Genomic DNA, 18,989 nt, shown 5'->3' with positions numbered 1-18,989 from the left:
CTGCTCGATAAAGCAGCAACAGTTTTTGTTGCATTTAGGAAACTGTTGCAGTTCTTTAAATATGGATGTTATTCAAAAACCTGAGATTTTATGATTATTTCTAACTTCCTAAATTTATTTTGATTAAATGTTGTTTATGTTAAATGTGAGTTATGAAATCTTTTGTTTTAATCTAAATTTTGTGGCCTTCGATCACTTTTGACCTTTTTTTTTGACCCACGTGGCAAAAATGTTTGGACACCCCTGATCCGCAGCTTTCCCGGTGAGACATTAACTTGTCGTCTCCGTCCGCCTTTAAAGTCCCAAACGGATTCAAAATGTCAGCCAGCGAGGCCTTCCGGATTCGCCTCGCCGATCGCTGCTGCGGTCGCGGGTCTGAATGGCAGGAAGTTTTCTGGCGCTGAGCTGCTTTGTCCATCTCAGGTGTCGCAGAAGATATGTGGGTCGCGTCTGGTTCGTGTTTTCTCCCAGAACAAAAGCTCTAATCTGGGCCATCGAAGACCCATTGAGAGCTCCAGGTCTGGAGCCAGGGTTCGATGAAAAGCCTGTTTGTTTCCCCGCCCCCCCCAGTGCTCTTTCAAAATGGAGGACGAAGGTTACTGTACTGGAAGCTCGACTTACACATTTCATTGTGAAGGCTGGATCTGTTGCCAGATTTGATCCTGAACGAGAGGCTGAACTAAAGGTTAGCTGCTGGTGTCGCAGAAAGAGACGTCTTGTGGTGTACTTTACTGTACTTTATATAATATCAGTAAGATAAATATCAAATCTAAACGTGAGTCCACAACAAAAAATTTTTATGCTCAGATTCTTTAGGAAGTGCGAGGGTGGCACCATTTGCATGTTTAAAGGTCAGGTTTTCCCATTGTTGAGCTTTCAACAGGAAGAATAGCAGAGGACCGAGCACACGACCCTGAGGAACACACCGCGACGGAGATGGAGACGATCTGAACGAGCGGCAGAGTTCTTGTCCAATCAGAAGTTTTTCTGTTAGCTTCTGTGGAATGAATGCATAACATCAGGGGAAACTCACACGGTCACGCATGTCTTTTGTCTGCCAAATAAAGACCCCAACATAAAACGTTGCTAACAGAACGGAGAAACGTGTCATTTTGGACTGTAAAAGTTACACATGCCTCGGAGTTTGAAGTGGCTTTTAAATTTTCAATCCAAGAAAACAGACGAACTCGAAGTGTTGCCTTTCAATTATGACTAAATGTTTGAGTTTTTTCTGCTCATCCTTGCCTTCTTCACCCTCCGTCCGATCGGGGAAGATGGCCGCTCAGACCGGAGGGTCTGCGCCGCATCGGAGAGGTTTCCCTCCACTGGCGCCCCGTGCTTGCTCAGACCTTTTGCACTAACAGATTCAGTGGACAGAATCCTCCTAAAATATCATCTAGGATAGGATAATTTATGCCGTAGAGGTCGATCTTCTGTTGATGCCCAAAAGCTGGACAAAAAAGAAAAGGTTTTGGACAATTCAACTCCGTCCTCCGTGTTTTTAGTCTTCATAGCGTTGGGTGTGAATGAGCGACGGCTGGAATTGTCCTTTATTCTTTCCCTAATCGCATCAGCCGAGAAGGCCCTTTGTTGTCTAAATGAACAAAGTCATTAGCTGATAATTCTCTTTAATTCTCTACAACCGTAATCCATGAGCCTCATCTGGGAAACCCCGCGGCATAATCAGCGGCTTAAAAAACAAAAAATGGAACAGAGAAATTACGGAGTGAAGTTCAACAAAACAAAAACATACATAGCTGTTAAAATAATTCAGATTCAGGACGGCAATGATGGAAGGAAAGGAGCGGAACTGACCTTTGTGTATTTCAAATGTCTGAAATTTCCTCTAGTTCAAATTAAAACCAACATTTCGTCCTGCGTCAGTGGAGTCAGTTTGCCAGAAGTCACCAAGTCAAAGCCACGTTTTTATGTTTTCTGGTCTAATTGGGCAACGCAGAAAACTGCATGCAAGAAAAACACGAAGGCTATATCTGTAGAAACAACATCTTTGCTGTGGGGAATCGATAAGAAGAGGCACATCTTTTTATTTATTTTTATACATTTTTTTCACCTTCAATTTTAATTTTGTAAAAATAAATAAATAAATAAAATGTCCCCAAATAGAAAATGAGTTTAGTTACTGGAGAAAAGCTGGTTTAGAGTTTTTCTTCCAAACAGCCAGAGACGTTCATTTGTTGCCGGCTGTTCACAGGGTCAAAGGTCAGGCCCACAAGGTTACCGTATGACTTGAGGGTAGAAAACCGATCATAAGCATTTCTCTTTGGCCCCTCCCTGCGCTCTTATGGCGTCTGCTCTGAATGCAGAGCAGATCGCTGGAGCCATTTTCACTTGGCTGCTGCTTAAAGACGAATAATCTCGTTAAAATCCGATTCCGGCTCACGCATAAACAGAAGAACCTCCTCCTCCTCTTTCTCATGCAATCCGTGACTAACAGCATTTGGAGCCCAGGGCTGCAGCGGAGGTTCACCGTCCTTCGTGTTAGCAGCAGCGGCCTCCATGATGGCACCGGAGGCGACGTGCGGCCGAGCGATCTGCCACACTCACAGACACACTCGTCTCTCTCAGAAACGTCGCGACGCCAGCGCTGATGCTGCGATTGGAGGAGAGCATCCGGCCCCGCCGCCCCCGGTCTGGGCTCCATCATCGTGACTCAGCCCGTTTTTTTTTTGTTTTGGTTTTTTACCTTCTGCGTGAGACGAGGCTGAATTCTGAGGCATCGTGAAGAAAACTTTATTATTAGAAAATTCACACCTGTTAGACAAAAATACAGACGGGAATGCTAAACTTCAATGTATTTTTTTTTTTTTTTTGTCATCGCCGTTTTTCACTTTTATACAATTTTATTACTCAAAAATATTTGTAGAAACCAGTCATAAATTGTCTCGACAGACTCGAACCGTTGGCTCGGTTCGGGTCTGTAGAGAGAGACGGAGAGAGAGAGAGAGAAACTAAAAAATAAAAGTAAAAATCCTCTTGAATAACTGAAGTCAGCAGAAGGCAAATTAAAAAGCAAGCAGAGAGCTGCATCTTTAATGCAGTTCTGATCTCGGCGTTTGTTACGCAGAGAGGAAGCCTGGCCGTGACGTCTCGGTCGGGACGGGGCGGCGACTCGTCTCGCTCTCAGTAGCGTCTGTAGTAGTGTGGCGGGGGTCCGTAGTGCATGGGCAGGTCCATGTTGAAGGGCGGGTTGTGGTTGTGCTGGTTGTTGTTGTTGTTATTGTTCAGGGGGGGCACGTGCTGCAGCGGGGGCACGTAGGGCGCCGGGGGCAACCGCGGGATGATGATGGGGTGGTAGATCCGGCCCTGCGGCGGCGGGTGGTAGCGGGCGCGAGGGGGGACAAACAGAGGGGCCTGTACCGCCTGGGGGACGTGGGGGGCCGCGGGCGGGGCGTTGGGCTGCGGGGGGTTCTCCGGGGGCGGACCCACACGGGGCCGTTTGGAGTCTTTGATGGCCTCAGGGGGCGGGCCGACCCGCTTCCCTGAATTATCTGACAGAAGAAGAAGAAAATAGATTCAGAAGGAGCGATGGCTGGATGGATTCATGACAGAAACTTTTTCCTTCCTCTCAACTTTCCATCAATACACCTGAATAAGGTTCACCAGCTTCTTTAACGCTCGTCCTTTTGTTGTAGCACAACAAATTTAATGATGAGTTTCACTTTTTCTACATAAATGAACTTTTCAGTGAAATCCTAACTCCTTCAGAAGTCGGATTAAAACATCCTGGGAGTCCGGATCTTTCCTCTGCCGTCTTTCAGAAAACAGAGATGCGAAGTTGAGAGAAGCGGCACAGAACCCGTCACGCCGACTGACCTGTGCACTTCTTGCTCAGCTCAGCTTCGCCCTCCTTCTGGATCTCCTGGATGATTCGCTCGTCATCTTGCTGCAGAGATAAAAGACAACATTTTCTAGATTTTCAGCAAAAAACAACAACAACACAAAAATGTTTCCGGTTGAAGCTGCTGGAATGTCAGTCGGTCTCTCTCTCTCTGTGCGTTGGGCAATTTGTGAGACAACATCATTTAAACGGCAGCCAATGTGGAAGAGTATTAAAGAGCTGTTTCAGCTAATTTACTTCAGCTGCGTCTAAAAAGATTAGCCATAAACGGACTGGGTTACGCAACACTGAAGACGGAGCGCACAAACAAAAGCTTGTTACGTTTCACGACAGTTTCAGAGCTCCGGCATTTTAACCAGAGCCAGAGGGAGCAGCTGCAGCCAGAAACGCTGGTAGAAAGAGATTCGAGTCAAAAAACAAAACAAAACAAAAAACCCAGGAAATATCCGTGGTTTTCGCGTCTTAAAAACTTTTAAAAACATTTAAAAACTTAAAAACCGGCGGAGAGACGTTAAAATCAGGCCGATTAAAAGTGAAGGATGCTGTCAAAACGCCACAAAGGGCTAAAAACAAAACAAGCAAATACATTGGATAAATCATGAGTAAATTTAAAAAAAAAAAAAAAAAAGGTTGGAATAAATGTCTAAGAAAGTGAATTAAAAATTTGCTAAAAATGCTAAGATCTTTCTTATCACTGAACTTTAGAAAATGAAAAAAAAAAGTCTGGAAACAAAGGAAATCAAACACTCTTTAAATTTTTCTGTAACAATTTAAAACTGAAAAATCACAAAAGCAAATTCCAGAGCTTCCAACAAACAGATGGAAAAATATAGATAAAAGTCCATAAAAACGAGTCATTTTCAATCTATTTTTTGTTTGCAGATTATCTGGCTTGCGTTTGGTGAAGGTAAGCGGTCGGCCGCCTCTCTTCAGCGAATCTTTACAAGCCCGGCTTTTAATCCCGTCGTTTGGCTCCGTTGCCATGGTGAGCTGTGTGCCAGCTCATTGGCCGGCTGGGAGCTAAATCATGCTTCTGGTTGCCAGAGAAGCTGCAGCCAAGGAGCACTGTGGGTGGCGAGGAGATGGATACGAGGCTAACAAAACAAGAAAAAAAGACAGTGCGAGTGTTCAGACTCACCGTGGGGTCGGTCCACAGCGAGCATTTGCGACAGTGCCTGCAGGGGGCGCCGGGGGAGCGGGCGTGCTGGCAGAAGTGGTTGTAGCCGGTGATGGGCTCCCGGCACAGGTAGCACATGAAGCTGCCGCAGCGGCACGACATCCGGTTGCAGCCCTCCGACTTCACCAGGCCCGTCCCGCACTTCACGCACTTCCTGACCCGCGCCGCCGTCATCCGCTCCTCGCTGCGGTTAGAACGGCGACATGGAGACGGTTCACACAGAGACACGAGACCGGGAAGGTCGTTTCGACACACAGTCTGCAGCCACTCGCGCTTTTTACTTCACAACAACGAAGCAGCGTTCCTGCAGGTTTCACCCACTCAAATTCAAGACTTTTTAAGATGTTTATGACTGAAATTTAAGACCTGGATCACAACAGAAACGTAGAAAAGGAAATCACGTACTTTACACAGCAGCGCCAAACTTTTTCTTTTGCCTAAAACACACGAAGCATTTGCAATAAAAGTGAAGCAGTTCAGTCAACTGGCAATGATTTACACTGGCTAGCAAAGCTTTATAAGCAGCTAGTTAGCATGAACCACCTCAAGTCACAAAACGCAAGAAAGACGTTTTGTGTGCTACTCAAATTTCTTGCCGGACAGAAAAACTACAAAGAAGGTAGGAGGTTGAATAGTTTTTCTGCAACGAAATTTAAGATCTGTAATAAACATATTTAAAGGCCAACTTGCATATTTTCTAATGAGTTTAAGACATTGGGCCTCATTTACACACATACACAAATTTAAGACTTTTTAAAGACCAATCTGAATGAAATTCAGGACCTGAATCACAACGAATGTGCACAAAAGAAAGTTGCACATTTAATTCATTCAGTGCCAAACGTTTGTTTGCCCAGAAGCTTTGCAGCGTCGTACAAGTTGGCAACAGAAGTGAGCTAATGGCAAAGTCCAACGTTGTTCGGACAGCTGGTGGTACACTTACCAATCATGGACGCCAAACAAAAATCTAGCTAGCTAGCTATCAAAGACTTATTAGCAGCTAGTTAGCGGTAGCATCAACTGCTTGGGATTACAGAACATAATGAAGAAGCCTGTGTGCGACTCAAACTTTTCTACATGGAATATAAATCGTCCTACAGGGACAAAAGATAAGTATAAGACATTTTAAGGCCTTAATTTTAGACGCGTGAAGTTGCAGACTTTTCCACTCTTGTGGGAAAGTGCAAAACCCGTCCTCTGAGCCGCCTGGTTTCGTCCCGTTACAACAGGACGACTGATTCATCTACCAGATCCCTTCCTGTGTCTTTCAGCACCAGGAAGTAAAGCTGCACCGAAAACAGGAAGTGGCGCCTCTGAGCCTGCTGGGTCGAAAGGAAGCAGCCGGCCCGCCGACACGGCTGCTTCCCGGAGCGTCGTCCGGGAAACTGATATTGTTTACCCAGCATCCTCTCTTCACAGAGAGGGACGGCAGGACGGGAAAACGAGCAGGGACTCGAATCCGAATGCGCACAAAGTGTCAAAATGGGTGGAAAAACGAAACACCGAGACGAGTAAACGTTTGTGTCAGAGGCCTTTGGTCTCCGTTGAGTCGAACGCTGACGAATGCAGCAATAAGCAGATGTCTGAGGGAACTTACAACAGAACTCTCATGCGGATCTCGTCTCTCTCCAGAACCTGCTCGCAGGTTTTTCCCACGTGCTGCTTCCACTGGACATGACACTTCCTGCAGCTCTCCTAAAGGAAAACCAAACAGCAAAATCAGACGAGAACGTTTGACAGGTTGTTGTTTTACTCCACCTGCATGAAAATCTGTCACATTTAGAGGAACGAGAGCACGGAAACGCCGTCCTTCGTCTGGTTTTAAATGCAACAACCGCCAGAGATTTTATGAAAATGTGTTTAAATCGGACACTTATGAAATAATATGTTGTGTTACTAAGTGTGTGTGCAACTGCTTTTGAAATGAGTTTTTTGTTGTTGTTTATGCAATGCAGGAAAATTGTTGAATGTTCTACATCTAGATATATTTATCTATCGATATCAACAGATATTGATACCGATTTATTGTCCAGCTGCTGAAGACGAGCGCCCCCATCAGGATGACGCTGCCACTGCCGTGTTTCACTTTGACAGCTTGTTTGCAGGTGGGCCGAAAAGTTGACCAAATTCCTTCAACATGTTTGCTGAGCTACCAGCTGACAAGAAAGAAATCCCAATTTCAAGTGCAATTTTCAGGTCAAATAGAAATCGGTATTTATTTATTTTTTTCTCCTTCCACACCGTCGCCTTGGTGACTGTTGCCAAGACCTGCAGTTCCACACCGCATGTCATCCATCTTCTCTGACATCTTCCAAATCCACGCCAAACCAGAGGCGCGCTGCATTAAGAGCCACGCCCCCACCCTCCATCATCTGCTCTGTATGCTGCTGCCGTGGCCACTGCAGCACACACCCCATTCGCAGACATGTAGGTGCAGCTTTTGTCCCTTTTTTTTTTTTTTTTCTCTTTTGCCGCAAACGTCTGTCTGCGGCTGCATGATGCTCGGTTGCCTAGGAACAAGAGCGAACTCCGTCCTCCGGCCTGCTTTGCCTCGCCGGCGGCGCCGCAGACGCCGTGCCCGCCTCGGATGGTTCCCCTCGCCTAACCCTTAGCCGAGTGGTGCCGCCATAAATATTTGAGTCGCTCGTCTAATATTGACGAGCGCGGCGATAGACAGCTGATGCGGCGAGATCCGATCTGACCTTTTTTACGTGGGGAGGCGGTCACGCCTAAGTTTCTGCATCCTTTAATCACCGTCTGCACAAATCTGCTTCTCATCTGTGTTTTTCCTGACGCGGCTGTGCGGCGTGCAGGTTCAGCCAAAGGGTGAGGAACTGGATTATTGTTGGAGTTTGCAGAAGGAGAGACGACGAAGACAAAAAAGTTAAAAAAAAAAAAAAAAATGAGGGAGGAAACAGGAACCGGTCTGCAGCGGGGAGAAGAGGAGAGGGGGAAAAAAAATAACCTCGGATCAAACAAAGAGGGGCAGAGGAGGGGAGGGGAAGAAAAATAGAGATGGAGTAGAGAAAGATCGCCCCCTAGTGGGTGTACAGAGAGCGAGAAGACGAGCAACACAAGGGAGTGAAAGCGTGCGACTGAAAAGCAGAAAGACACCTGAGCTCTTATAGCGCGGCTAAAAATAACGGCGTCAGGGTCCGACCTCAAAGGGGCGTGGCTTCGTCCGCCCCGGAGCGCTTCACCTGTGTGAGACTAAAGGCGTGACAGAGGTAAAACACACATTCGCTTAAAAAAAAAAACAAAAAAAAAAAAACCCAACAATCTTTTAACAAGCCTCGCCTTCTTTTACTACTTGCTCCAACTCGCCGCTCCTCTCCCTCAGCTCTGGCCCTCCCTTCGCCCGGTTTCATTCATATCTTTTCTCCCCTCCCATGCCGCTGCTCTCTGGTGCTGCAGCAGCCCTTATAAGGCGCTCCTGATTGAGACGGGATCACTGAGGCTGTGCAGAGGTGAGCGTTTAACTGCAGAAGGAGGAAGGAAGGAAATTCAGAAAACACGACGAGACGGAGGCAGTGAGATGCAAAGAGCGTCAAAGTGCTTCATGAAAAGTGTTCACACCCCGCTGAACACACTCAAGGAGTTATTCCCACCTCCAAACTCTGCTTCACAATTGTTATGATGCCGGACGATAAACTGCCCCAGGAGTTATCGCGACAAACGATTATATTGTTGTTTTGAGGCCGTTTTCAAGTAAGAGGCAAAATAATACAAGAAAACAAACCCACAAACATTAATATCTAACGAATATTTAGCAGAGTCATTTTAAATGTCTGCTAAACAGAAACAAATAAAATGAATTATGGAGTCCTTCAGTAAAACAGTCCTTCAGTAAAAGCAGGTAGATGAGACCGAAGGCTTTTTTTAATTCTGTTTTCGACAGAAAGAGTGAGAGGAAAGAGAAAAACATGTCAGGCAAATAGAAATTATTGAGCTCCTTTTAATTTATCTTGGGACGAAATGATTTATTGTGACAATTATGCACCCAGTTAAGTGTAAATTATGCATTAAAATTTTTTTTCAAGAGTTAAAAGTAGAGACTTTGCAAAGTTCCACACATGTTTGTGTTGGTGGTTCTGACAGCAAATACAAAGGCCCAGACACATGTGGATCGCATTAACACACACGGACGAGAAACTGGGTCAAAACAGAACCGGATCGTTTCAAAATGATGTTAGCAGCTTCCCCAACCAGTAAGAAAGCAGAGGAGAAGAGCCGGCCAATGGGGTGGCGGCTGGAGGGGCGGGGCTTGACGGAAGTGTGCTGGTTACATAACGATGTCCCTCCCTGTGGGGCCACAACGGGCCAACCGCTACCAGGAGCCGGTCCCTGCGTCTGTTTAACGGACTCCAGGTGTTTATGTGTGCGTGAAGCAAACAGCAAAACACACCCTCATGTTTTTACACACAACAAAGAAGAAGCCCGTTTTACTGGGCCAGAGCTTGCTGCCAAGAAGGAACAAAAAGACAAAGCCTAAAACGGATAGAGCATGTGGTTCCCTCTGAGCCCAGCCCAGCTGCTGGGAACTGTTCAGGCTAATTAGCGATGAATCAGAACCAAAGAAGAAGAAGTCTGTCGAACTTTTTCTGCTCTGGATCAGGAGGGAGGAAGCAAGGCAGGAAGCCAACTTGTGCAGGACAATCAGTGAACCTCTGGCTCCACCTGGAGGCCGACTAAGGCAAACGCCACGGCTCACTTCTTCCTACGCAGACCAGACCGCCTGATTGTTGTTCTACAAACATGCGCAGCTGCAACTAAATGTCAGCATCATGCAAGGTGGAAAAAAAGCAAAAGAGAAACTAAATAGTGGGACAATTTTGGTTTCACCTCGGATCCCCTGGGGACATTCCTGTGGAAGCGACACTGGAGGCCTGCAGGCCTTTTTACAACACGCCTCAACCCGATTAACGTGTCTGGATTAGAATCTGTCCTTAACATTTTTCGAGTCGCTTGATAATGAATTGATTGCTAAAATATTTTACGGTTATATTGATAATTGATTAATCACAATTAATCGTTTCTGCTCTAAAAAAAAAATAATAAAAAAACTTGTCCAGTTTGCTCTCCAACAAATCTTCACAGAAAAGAGACTAAATCACACACAGTTTTACTGTTGGGATCAGAGTAAAGGGGGACGAGTTGGAACACTGTTATGCAACAATTGTGACGAGTTTCTGCTGCTTTATAATATAAAACACTGAATTTGGAGAATCTAACATGTCGAAAGGTGAAAACATTTAAGCGGTATGACAAAAAAAAAAAAAAACTTGAGTAACTAACAATTATTTGGAAAAAAACAAAAACAAAGTGAATAGTTATAAGCTAACAGAGGCCTTTCCCTTTTAGCAAAGCACCAGCAGGAAAAAAAATACACACCTTTAAGACAGACGCAAACTTTGTTCTCTTATTCAATAACAGAGATAAGAGTTTGTGGAGGAGATGTAACTGTGGGACATTCCCAGCAGCAGAAAGCCAAGAACTAACCGAGAGCAAAACACCAGGGCTGTGATTATGTCGCAGGAATGACAACTGGTGGCATATTTGTGAGTTTCTGTCACTTTCTTTCCCACAAACACTAAAGCATTTCACACTGGAATTCCTATGATAATCTCACCAGAAAGAAAGCCACACACACACACACCACACACACACACACACACACACACACACACACAATCCCTGCATTCCTGAGACAGAAGGAGGAGACGCAGAGATAAAAAAAAAAAATAGAGGAAGAGAGAGGAACCTTCACTCTCGCTTCGATTGGACTGAGGAGATTTATGTGGTGTAATTTATGACGGTTAGAACCACAGTCTGGACTTTGATTTTAATATGAGGCTTAAAAGAGGTCTGCAGAGGTAGAGGCGGGTGGACTGACCTTGCGGCAGCGCGGGTTGGGACAGCTGAACAGAGACATGTCTTTGTCCAACAAGGCCGGGAAGTTACAAAACGGACACCTGCGAGAGCCGAGAGGAACGGAGAGAGACGGGTCAGGAAGCGAGAAGACAGACGCATTTGTCGCAGTTCCTTCTTCGGGGTTGCGCCGCGCCTCACCTCACTAGCTCGTCGGCGCAGGTGGCCGCCACCGCCTCCTCCGCCTGCCTCTCGTTGTATTTGCACAGGATGTTGTCGGGGAGGACCTTCTGCAGCTCACACATGGGGTAGGAGCACGGGCAGCCGTCCTCCATGCAGCTCAGCTCCGACTGCAACACAGAACGCACACACTCCTGTCGTCAGAGCGAGCGACACCTGCCAGCTGCTACACAGCTGCGATTTATCTCGCGGGTCCCGTCTACACCTGCGTTTGATGAAGAAAGTAAACTGGCGACTACAAGTATTCACAACCCTTAAACTTAAAAAAAATAAATAAATAAAACCCTTAAAGGTGAAGTGGAACGACAAAGAAAAACTGGATTTCATGTTTTTCCCTCAGTAAAGAACTGAAAAGTGTGGCATGCATTTATATTCAACCTCTTCCAATATTTTGGAGGAAGTCCATCACTTTTGCACATTGTTCCTTCCTGTACATCTACAACGTGTTGTTTCCAGGATTCCCCTGCTTTCAGTTCCAACCAACAGCTGATAAAATTCCCCACAGCATGATTCTGTCACCACCATGTTTCAACCACAATGTGGTATTGTCATGATGAGCCAATGTAAAATTCCTATTTCAATCTATTATTACAACTTTATTCTCGCTTTACTACGACTTAACTCTCATATTTCCACAACTTTTTTTGTAATTAAAAATAAAATCCTTCGATATGGTCCTAAAACTCCTGCTGTTGCAGAATCTGAACACTGTTACTAAAAAAGTTTTAACAAGAAGTACAGTCACTTTCACATTCTTTTTTGTTTTCATAAGACACACATCTTAAAATACCCTGAAATTTCTGACTGCAACGTAAGAAAATGTGAGACACTTCAAGGCCGTAGACATGTTGTCATGTTCTGATGACGCCAGAGGCGGACCGTACCTTGCCGGAGCCAAACACGGCCTCCTGAGCGTATTTAACCAGGCACTCCTTGCAGAACAGGTGTCCGTCCGAGCACTGCGTCATCTTCTCAAAGGCAAACTCCCCGTAGCAGCAGCCGCACTCGATCAGCTGACCGTCCTGTGCAGAGAACAAACCAACGTTTACCAACACAAGTCGCCTATCGGCACATCCTGACAAATACCTGAAACCAAACTTTCTTTTCAATTCATTTTTTAAGAAAAAAAAAGAGAAGTCAACATAAAAAATAATAATTTGGCAGAGCTATATATATAATAGCTCTTAGGAGTGTAAAGCTCCTATTTACACTTTATTCAAATATTTTTCTCAACAGGTGCTGAACACTGTTAAGCTGGACACTGAGCTATGCTCCCGTGGTAACGGTGAACTTTTTGTTGATGGTGTTTAGCTTTTAAATGAGAAAACCCACTTATCCTGGGAAGTGCCTTCAGGGTGACTGGAGAATTTATCTGTACCTCATCTGCTTCGAGAACAATAAGAACAGGTTGGTTGTAACTTTTGATTGAGCTTATTTAGCTATTCTTGGAAATCGGGGGAAGCGAAAAACAGAGGCATGAAAGTAATCTTGTTTGAAAATGTGTCCTGTTGAACTTTGTGTCTCTGAAAACTGAGGTCGTCTTTTCTCACTTCGCTGTTTCAAAGTAACAGAATGTTTAAGACGTGGCGTCCTGTATCTGAAACAAACACACACTAAACTGAGCAGTAACTTTGTCACACAAGATAGAGTAACCACAGTAAAGCAGCCAGGTACTGTTCGGTCAAATGAAGCACTGGGTTGTAGCAAATAAAATCAGTGGAGCTAAAATACGTCGTTCATACCTTCTTATATTCATCTTCGTTGACCTGGAGAGCAAGGAGGAAGTCTTCATGCTGGAGACAGAGACGGATTATTATTATCACCATTAGCAGGGGCACTTATATTAAGAAATTTGATCAATTATGTTGTATAATTGACAGCTTTGTAGCCAAAATCCTCTGTAAATACGTGCCATAAAAAAATGGGCCAAGAACTGAACCTTGTGGAACCCCATCATGGACTCTATAACTAAAGGCTTTTATGTCACTGATGGGCTTTATAGACCATGAAAGATATAAATAAAATCTGGCAAAAAAAAAAATGTTGAAAAAAAACTTAACATGAAAAGAGATGAAGCTGCTTTAATAGTTCAGAAAACAAGTCTGTGTACCTCAGCCCACTCCTTGGCCTTCTGCTGATAGAACGACAGCTCCTTTTGGACAGAACCTTCCAGATTGTTGTACGTCCTGCAGTAGCGCCGGTCGTTCTCCAAAAAATACATCCTTCTGTCCAACCTATAAGAACCTGGTGTAAAAAACGGGATCCTCGTCAACCTGAGAACCTGTTTTCCAGTTTGTGTTGCGACTTATTCATTGGCAAGAAAGAATGTTCTGCAAACCGATGAGCAGGCTATAAAAACGATTATCATTACCGTGCTCAAAATGAAAATCGATGTAGCAGCGCTCCGACGAGGTCCTGCTCCGTCGTCTCTTTCCGGACGGGTCACCGGATTCCTGCCACTTCTTCAGAGCTTCACATAAGGCCTGATAAAAAATGAAACCCCCGTGTGATGGACATGAAACAGGCTACCGGCGAGGTATGTTCACATTTCTGAGATTCGTGCTGTCAGAGAGCAGCAGCGGCACCTTGCGTGTGATTGCATAGTGTCCCTTCAGGGCGTTCAGGGCCCATTTGATGTCCTGACAGCTGAGCATCCTGAAGTCTGCCATCAGCAAGTCGGCAGCCTGCATGATCACCATGGGCCCCACCGTGCTCAGCTTGGCATAGTCGAACAGGTCCTCAGTCACCTGAAAGAACAAAAAACACGCGTCCTTCATTCTCAGATAAGTGACTGACGCACAAAAAACAAGCGATTTTTCCTTTAAAGTGCATTTTCTGCTCTGTATTTAAAGTAAAGTTTGGATTTTTCTAAATTGTACTGCAAACATTTATTTTTCTTTACCAGGAGTGCCAGAAAGAGTTGGAAGGTGCTGAAAATGACCTTAAATAGCAAAGGTTTTGGAAAAACTGTTTACTTTCTTAATGAAACCCAATTAATTTGTACATTGTAGGATTCAAAGGGAGCGTTTTAATCAATGACAGCTTCTGCACACGATGGACTCCACAACAGCACTACCTTTATTTATTATTATTACTTTATTTCTTACTAATTTATTTTATTGTATTATTTCTAATTGAACAGCTTCTTTATTACTTTTGTCAAAGACAGAAATACTTTTCTTTATTATTTATTTTTCTTAACTTTCTTTTTATTATTATTTTTAAAGACGGCATCACCTTTACAATTGATTATTTTTTTCTAATTACTTTTTAAGACATCAGCACTTTAATAATTTCATTTTTTAAATATTCTTTTTAAGACAACATGAATGTTCTTCAAAGTTTATTTTCGTTCTACAATTTTTTGAATTCTTTTTGTAAGACAATGCAGCGGGCAGAGCTATTCCTATAGGCTGATGCCAAAATCAAACAGCAGAACCGGACCACCAATCGCTTTTTCTGGAGCGTAGGTTCTGACTTTTGAGTTCAGCGACTGAAATCCCTCATGAAGTGGAACCTTCGGGAGGGGAGGACTAACAGAGCAGCACCCACCTCCACCTGCGCGTCTCCTGACTCCAGCAGGATGCTGGTGGGAGCGGCTGTGGCTGCTGCCGCCTCCCTCCTCGGATACTCTGGATTCTCCAGCAGCAGGTTGCAGATCCTGCGACCGGAACGGGAAGAGTTTAAATTGCTTCGCGTCGGGGTGAACAAATGTAGAGGCGAATTCTCCTAAATATATGTATTTGTGCTTCTTACACATTCAAGTCTTTCACATTATTCCTCAGGATCAGTTCTGCTACATACGCTTCCTGGACGTCTGGGAGTAGATCCAGCTGGAGGAGAGACAGAGAAACAGAAGTTATGTGACGGTCCTGGCCAAAGCAGTGCAGAAATGTGGATTTGAAAGAAAAATGACACATAAAGTTCAACTTCTGAAAGAAAAAGAAAAATCTTAAACATTGTATTCATTACCATAATTTCTGATCCCCTAAAAAAAATGAAGAAAAAAAAAAAGAAAATCTGCCTTCAGATGTTGCCTGATGATTAAATAGAGTCCAGCTGTGTGCGATTTCATCTCAATATAAATCTCGCCACAAGGTGAGGAAACAATGACGTCACTGTGAACACAACGTCCCCACTGTAAAGCACGGTGACAGTGGAGTCATGCTGTGGCCATTTCGTCATCAAATATGGAGAAATTTAGCATATGTCCCTTCAAGCGAGTCTCTACCATCCATTCTAATTTGAATGGAGAGCCTCTATGTTCACGTCTCACCACAGATTGTCCGTTGGTTTTAGGATTTGGACTTTGACTGGACCATTTTAAGAGGAAGATATTTATTTGCAATATGAAAAAAAATTTAATTACAATTAACTCCACGACTTTTTCACATGTATCTTTCTTTACACCAAGAACACAGATTTTCTGTCTCATAACGTGACAGTTTGAATAAATATGTAAACATCGTCTTTCAGTAAAAGCTCCAGCTTTGATGGATGTGAATACGTTTAAATGGTTGTTGGGTAGAGAGGAGAAAAGAGTATGAGATACTCACAACTCCAGTGATGAGGGCTCTAACGTGAGGCTGCTGGTCCGGTCTGTCCTGCGGCGCCGAGGGTCCGGGTCTGGCATCCTCTATCTGGGGAACGGCCTCTGGTGCAGGGGGCACAGCCACCAGAGCCGGCGCTGGATTTACCTGCTCTGGGGCCAGGATAAGCCCGGCAGCCCCTCCTCCGTCGTGGGGCACCGCCGGGTTGGCTGGCCGGACTTCGTGGGCGGGCACCGCCGCCACCGAGGCCTGCGGCAGGGGATCCGGGACGGTCTCCGCCGGCGCCTGGCTCCCCAGGATGATCCGGTGGCCCGCTTCAGGAGGACCTAATCTTTCTGGGGCGGCGGCGATTAGAACTGCGGGCGGGACGACGGGCGCGGCCTGAGGCGTCTGGGCTGGGGCCTGGGCCAAAGGCTGCGGCTCGATCTGAATCAGATTCCCCTGCAGCTGATTGTGCGACGGAGAGTTCTTGGGCCGCTGCTGAGGCTGGGTTATGAGCGCCGACGCCCGGATGCTGGGCGACTGCGGAAGCATGACCAGGTTCACCTGGAAGACCTTGGGCTGCGCAGACGTGCCCGGCTGCGGCTGAGTCCATGAGTGCGCAGACGACGTACTGGCCTGAGTCCCGTCCACTGCTGTGTATCCACTCGTACTCGCCGTCTCCTGAGGCTTGGCGGAGGAACACGCCGCGGTTGCAGCTTCATGTCTCTGACGCCGCTGTACGCACGCTGAGGGGCCCCGGAGGAGCCCGGGCGTGCTTGGCTGAACCTGAAAAACGGTGGCTGTCCCAGACGGCTTAGAGGTAGACGGGGTGTTGGTGGGACGGGCCGGCGTGTTGTCCCGGTGCCGTGCGCACATGTGGTACTTTGGCTGAAGCTGTGCGGGCAACGTCGGGGCAGCGGTCAATGTGTGTGTGGCCGGCTGGTTCGTCCTGATGTCTCTGGAAGAAGAGGCAGCAGAGCCCGGGTCCCCGGCGGTGGCCATCTCGCTGCTTTGACCCGGGTTGTGTAAGATCCCGCTCCATTTGGCTGCTTGGCGGATGATGTTTCTGCGTGCCGGAGGCGGTACCTGCAAGAAAATTACAAACACAACAAATCCACAAAGGGAAAATGGTACATAAGCAGAAAAAAAAGAAAACATGAGACAAAGCCTCTGATCGACATGTCGGCCACCTCCAGTATGCTGACGTCGTCGTCATCGCCGTCGTCTGGGACTAAAACCGGACTGCCAGGTAAAAAGGTCACTGGCTCTTCATCCGAGTCGTCGGAAATGGTGATCAACTCCTTTTGACCCGAACGAGAGCCTGCATGCACACAAACACACTGCCGGATCGATAGCAAACATGGGAACACTAAACGCTACAAGACAATAATCCACTTTATTAATCTCAGCTGTCAAAAGAACTGAGGAATAATTGATCAATTGCAAGGGAATCAAGTGATACACAGACACATTTCTGAACATAAACACAAAAATCTGTCAGAATTTTGCAGCAGATTTATAGATCTTTATGCCAGGTGGTTTGGATGGATTGTTTCTTCAAATAGAAAACTGGATATTAACATTTGTTCTACCATCTGGAAATGGATTTCTGACCCCAACAAAAAAATCCATCCAAAAGTAACGCCTGTGTGGCAGAGGTCAGCTTGCCGGCGTCACCCTGAACGCCCCATCCTCACTGTGAAACACGGTGTTGGACTCGTCATGCTTAGGGTCATACTTTTCTCTCACAGATTAGGACCTTAAAAAAAACATTTTAACCCAACCCAACAGCTTTTCTGGGGGAAACCCTGAGATTCGTCTGCTAAAACGGCCTAGTGAAAGTCAAGACATACGTCTAACTAAGAGTCTAATAACTGAGGTCCACAGACAAAAGCATCACACACATAAGGCATGCATCCAACTATTTTTCCTTCTTCTTGTTGTAATGTGACAAAAACGTGATGCACTGCATGTCAGTGATGAGACCCACCTTGGCTCCGGTGCACGTTGAAGCTGGCCAGGTGGATGACATCATCATCATGTCCATCGGCCATTGTGAAGCAGCGCTAACCAGCTCACACTGACAGTCACTGCCCAGTCAGTAGCATCTACACAGAGAGAGAGTGAGAGGGAGCTTTCATCATGAAAGTTAAGCCATATCATCTTTCTCTCTCCACACTGTGTAAAGTTGGATCATCAGAAACGCAGGTTTCTGTCCGGTGACTGTGGATCTATAGCGGTAAGCAACATGAGTCACACTCTGGATTATCAATGCAGACAGAAATCCCCTAAAATCCACCAGTTGGTTTCATTTTAATGCATCACTTGTTGTCATAACACACATACGTCATGCAAAGAATAAAAAAAAGGCGATCCAGAGTCGGGTCTGCAGCCGTCACACTTTGAGATTTGAGAGGTAAACAAATCACGGATTACCAGGAAATCAACACTGATGGCTAACCTTAAAGTAGATCGTTCACCCAGTCTGGTTACCGCTTCCCCCACATTTCTGTTACATTTGACAGAAAGGTGTGGCTGTTTCAGCCCCAGCACTCGCTCAAATATGCTTGAAATCAACCCAAATCTCACGTGCGGCTAAGAGGTTTCTGCCAACAGCAGGAACTAAGAGTGCTGCTGCTGCTACTGCCGTAGTTTTGCTCCGAGTCGTTGCGCTGTGTTGATCGCACTGACAACAGCCCCGACGCGGCCACGACACAAAGAGCACCGAGGCTGGGGCTTTTTGAAAACAAACAGGCCACTTATCGTCACTCTTTTCCGCTCTGCTCGGAGTCGCTTGACTCGATGTGTGTTAGCACGCCTGGCTAGCTAGCTAGAAGGGTAACTGGTTAGCTGACAGAAGTCAGGGTTTTTCTTTAGTCACTAGCAGCGCTTCGAGTCAGTCGCGTAAGGAGTGAAACCCGGTTTTTTACTGTCAAATAATGAAAACCCCACGGAATAAAAAGGTTGAATACCGTAGCTTTGTCGTGGATAACCACTAAAAATCCTGGTGGTCTGTCTCCTTGATGGGCTCTATATCCGCGTCGCTTTATCGGTGAGAAACTGCCAAAACATGAAGAGGCGCCTACGTCCTCCTGGTGGATGCTGGGAAATGTAGTCTTTAAGACGGGCAGAGCGTTTTCAACTCGCGCAGACAGGGAAGATGAAGCAAAAGTGTTATTATTTTGCTAAATCACTTCTTTAGTAAGCTCTATACAGACATTTTTAGATATAAGTGATAAAGACTTAAAATTACGAGACAAACTATTTCTGGAATGGAAACAAGATCAAGTTTTGGTTTCCAAGGTATTTGGAA

General features: G+C 45.6%; 1 protein-coding gene across 2 annotated transcripts; it reads right to left on the bottom strand.

The window, feature by feature from the left end:
• Positions 1-2,735: 2,735 nt before the first annotated feature.
• Positions 2,736-18,878, bottom strand: rnf216 (ring finger protein 216). 2 transcript variants are annotated; one of them, XM_055035109.1, is made up of 17 exons: positions 18,649-18,878; positions 17,667-17,784; positions 16,867-17,016; positions 15,701-16,762; positions 14,901-14,977; positions 14,697-14,805; positions 13,730-13,891; positions 13,516-13,627; positions 13,255-13,388; positions 12,887-12,937; positions 12,029-12,166; positions 11,106-11,254; positions 10,930-11,008; positions 6,634-6,731; positions 4,998-5,220; positions 3,835-3,904; positions 2,736-3,509 (listed from the first exon to the last, which is right to left on the bottom strand). In XM_055035109.1, exons 2-17 carry the CDS (start codon positions 17,721-17,723, stop codon positions 3,142-3,144), a joined length of 3,039 nt encoding a protein of 1,012 aa, XP_054891084.1. In that variant the 5' UTR covers positions 17,724-17,784; positions 18,649-18,878; the 3' UTR covers positions 2,736-3,141. The 2 variants fall into 2 exon arrangements, with proteins under 2 accessions (XP_054891084.1, XP_054891085.1); XM_055035110.1 differs by having other exon boundaries at positions 16,867-16,997; positions 18,649-18,876.
• Positions 18,879-18,989: the final 111 nt, after the last annotated feature.

Source organism: Poeciliopsis prolifica, unplaced genomic scaffold (genome assembly GCF_027474105.1).
Source record: "Poeciliopsis prolifica strain line A6 unplaced genomic scaffold, Auburn_PproV2 SCAFFOLD010, whole genome shotgun sequence".
Classification (NCBI taxonomy): Eukaryota; Metazoa; Chordata; class Actinopteri; order Cyprinodontiformes; family Poeciliidae; genus Poeciliopsis; species Poeciliopsis prolifica.
This window is presented reverse-complemented; position numbering and strand designations above follow the sequence as displayed.

What these genes read in the sequence shown, in the direction of transcription:
- rnf216 (XM_055035109.1), bottom strand. Translation starts at nt 17,723, where the DNA reads ATGGACATGATGATGATGTCATCCACCTGGCCAGCTTCAACGTGCACC. An exon ending in CCGTGTTTGGCTCCGGCAAG is followed by an intron (nt 11,255 to 12,028) that starts GTACGGTCCGCC and finishes TCTGTGTTGCAG; the next exon opens with TCGGAGCTGAGCTGCATGGA. An exon ending in TGCGCCGACGAGCTAGTGAG is followed by an intron (nt 11,009 to 11,105) that starts GTGAGGCGCGGC and finishes CGGCTCTCGCAG; the next exon opens with GTGTCCGTTTTGTAACTTCC.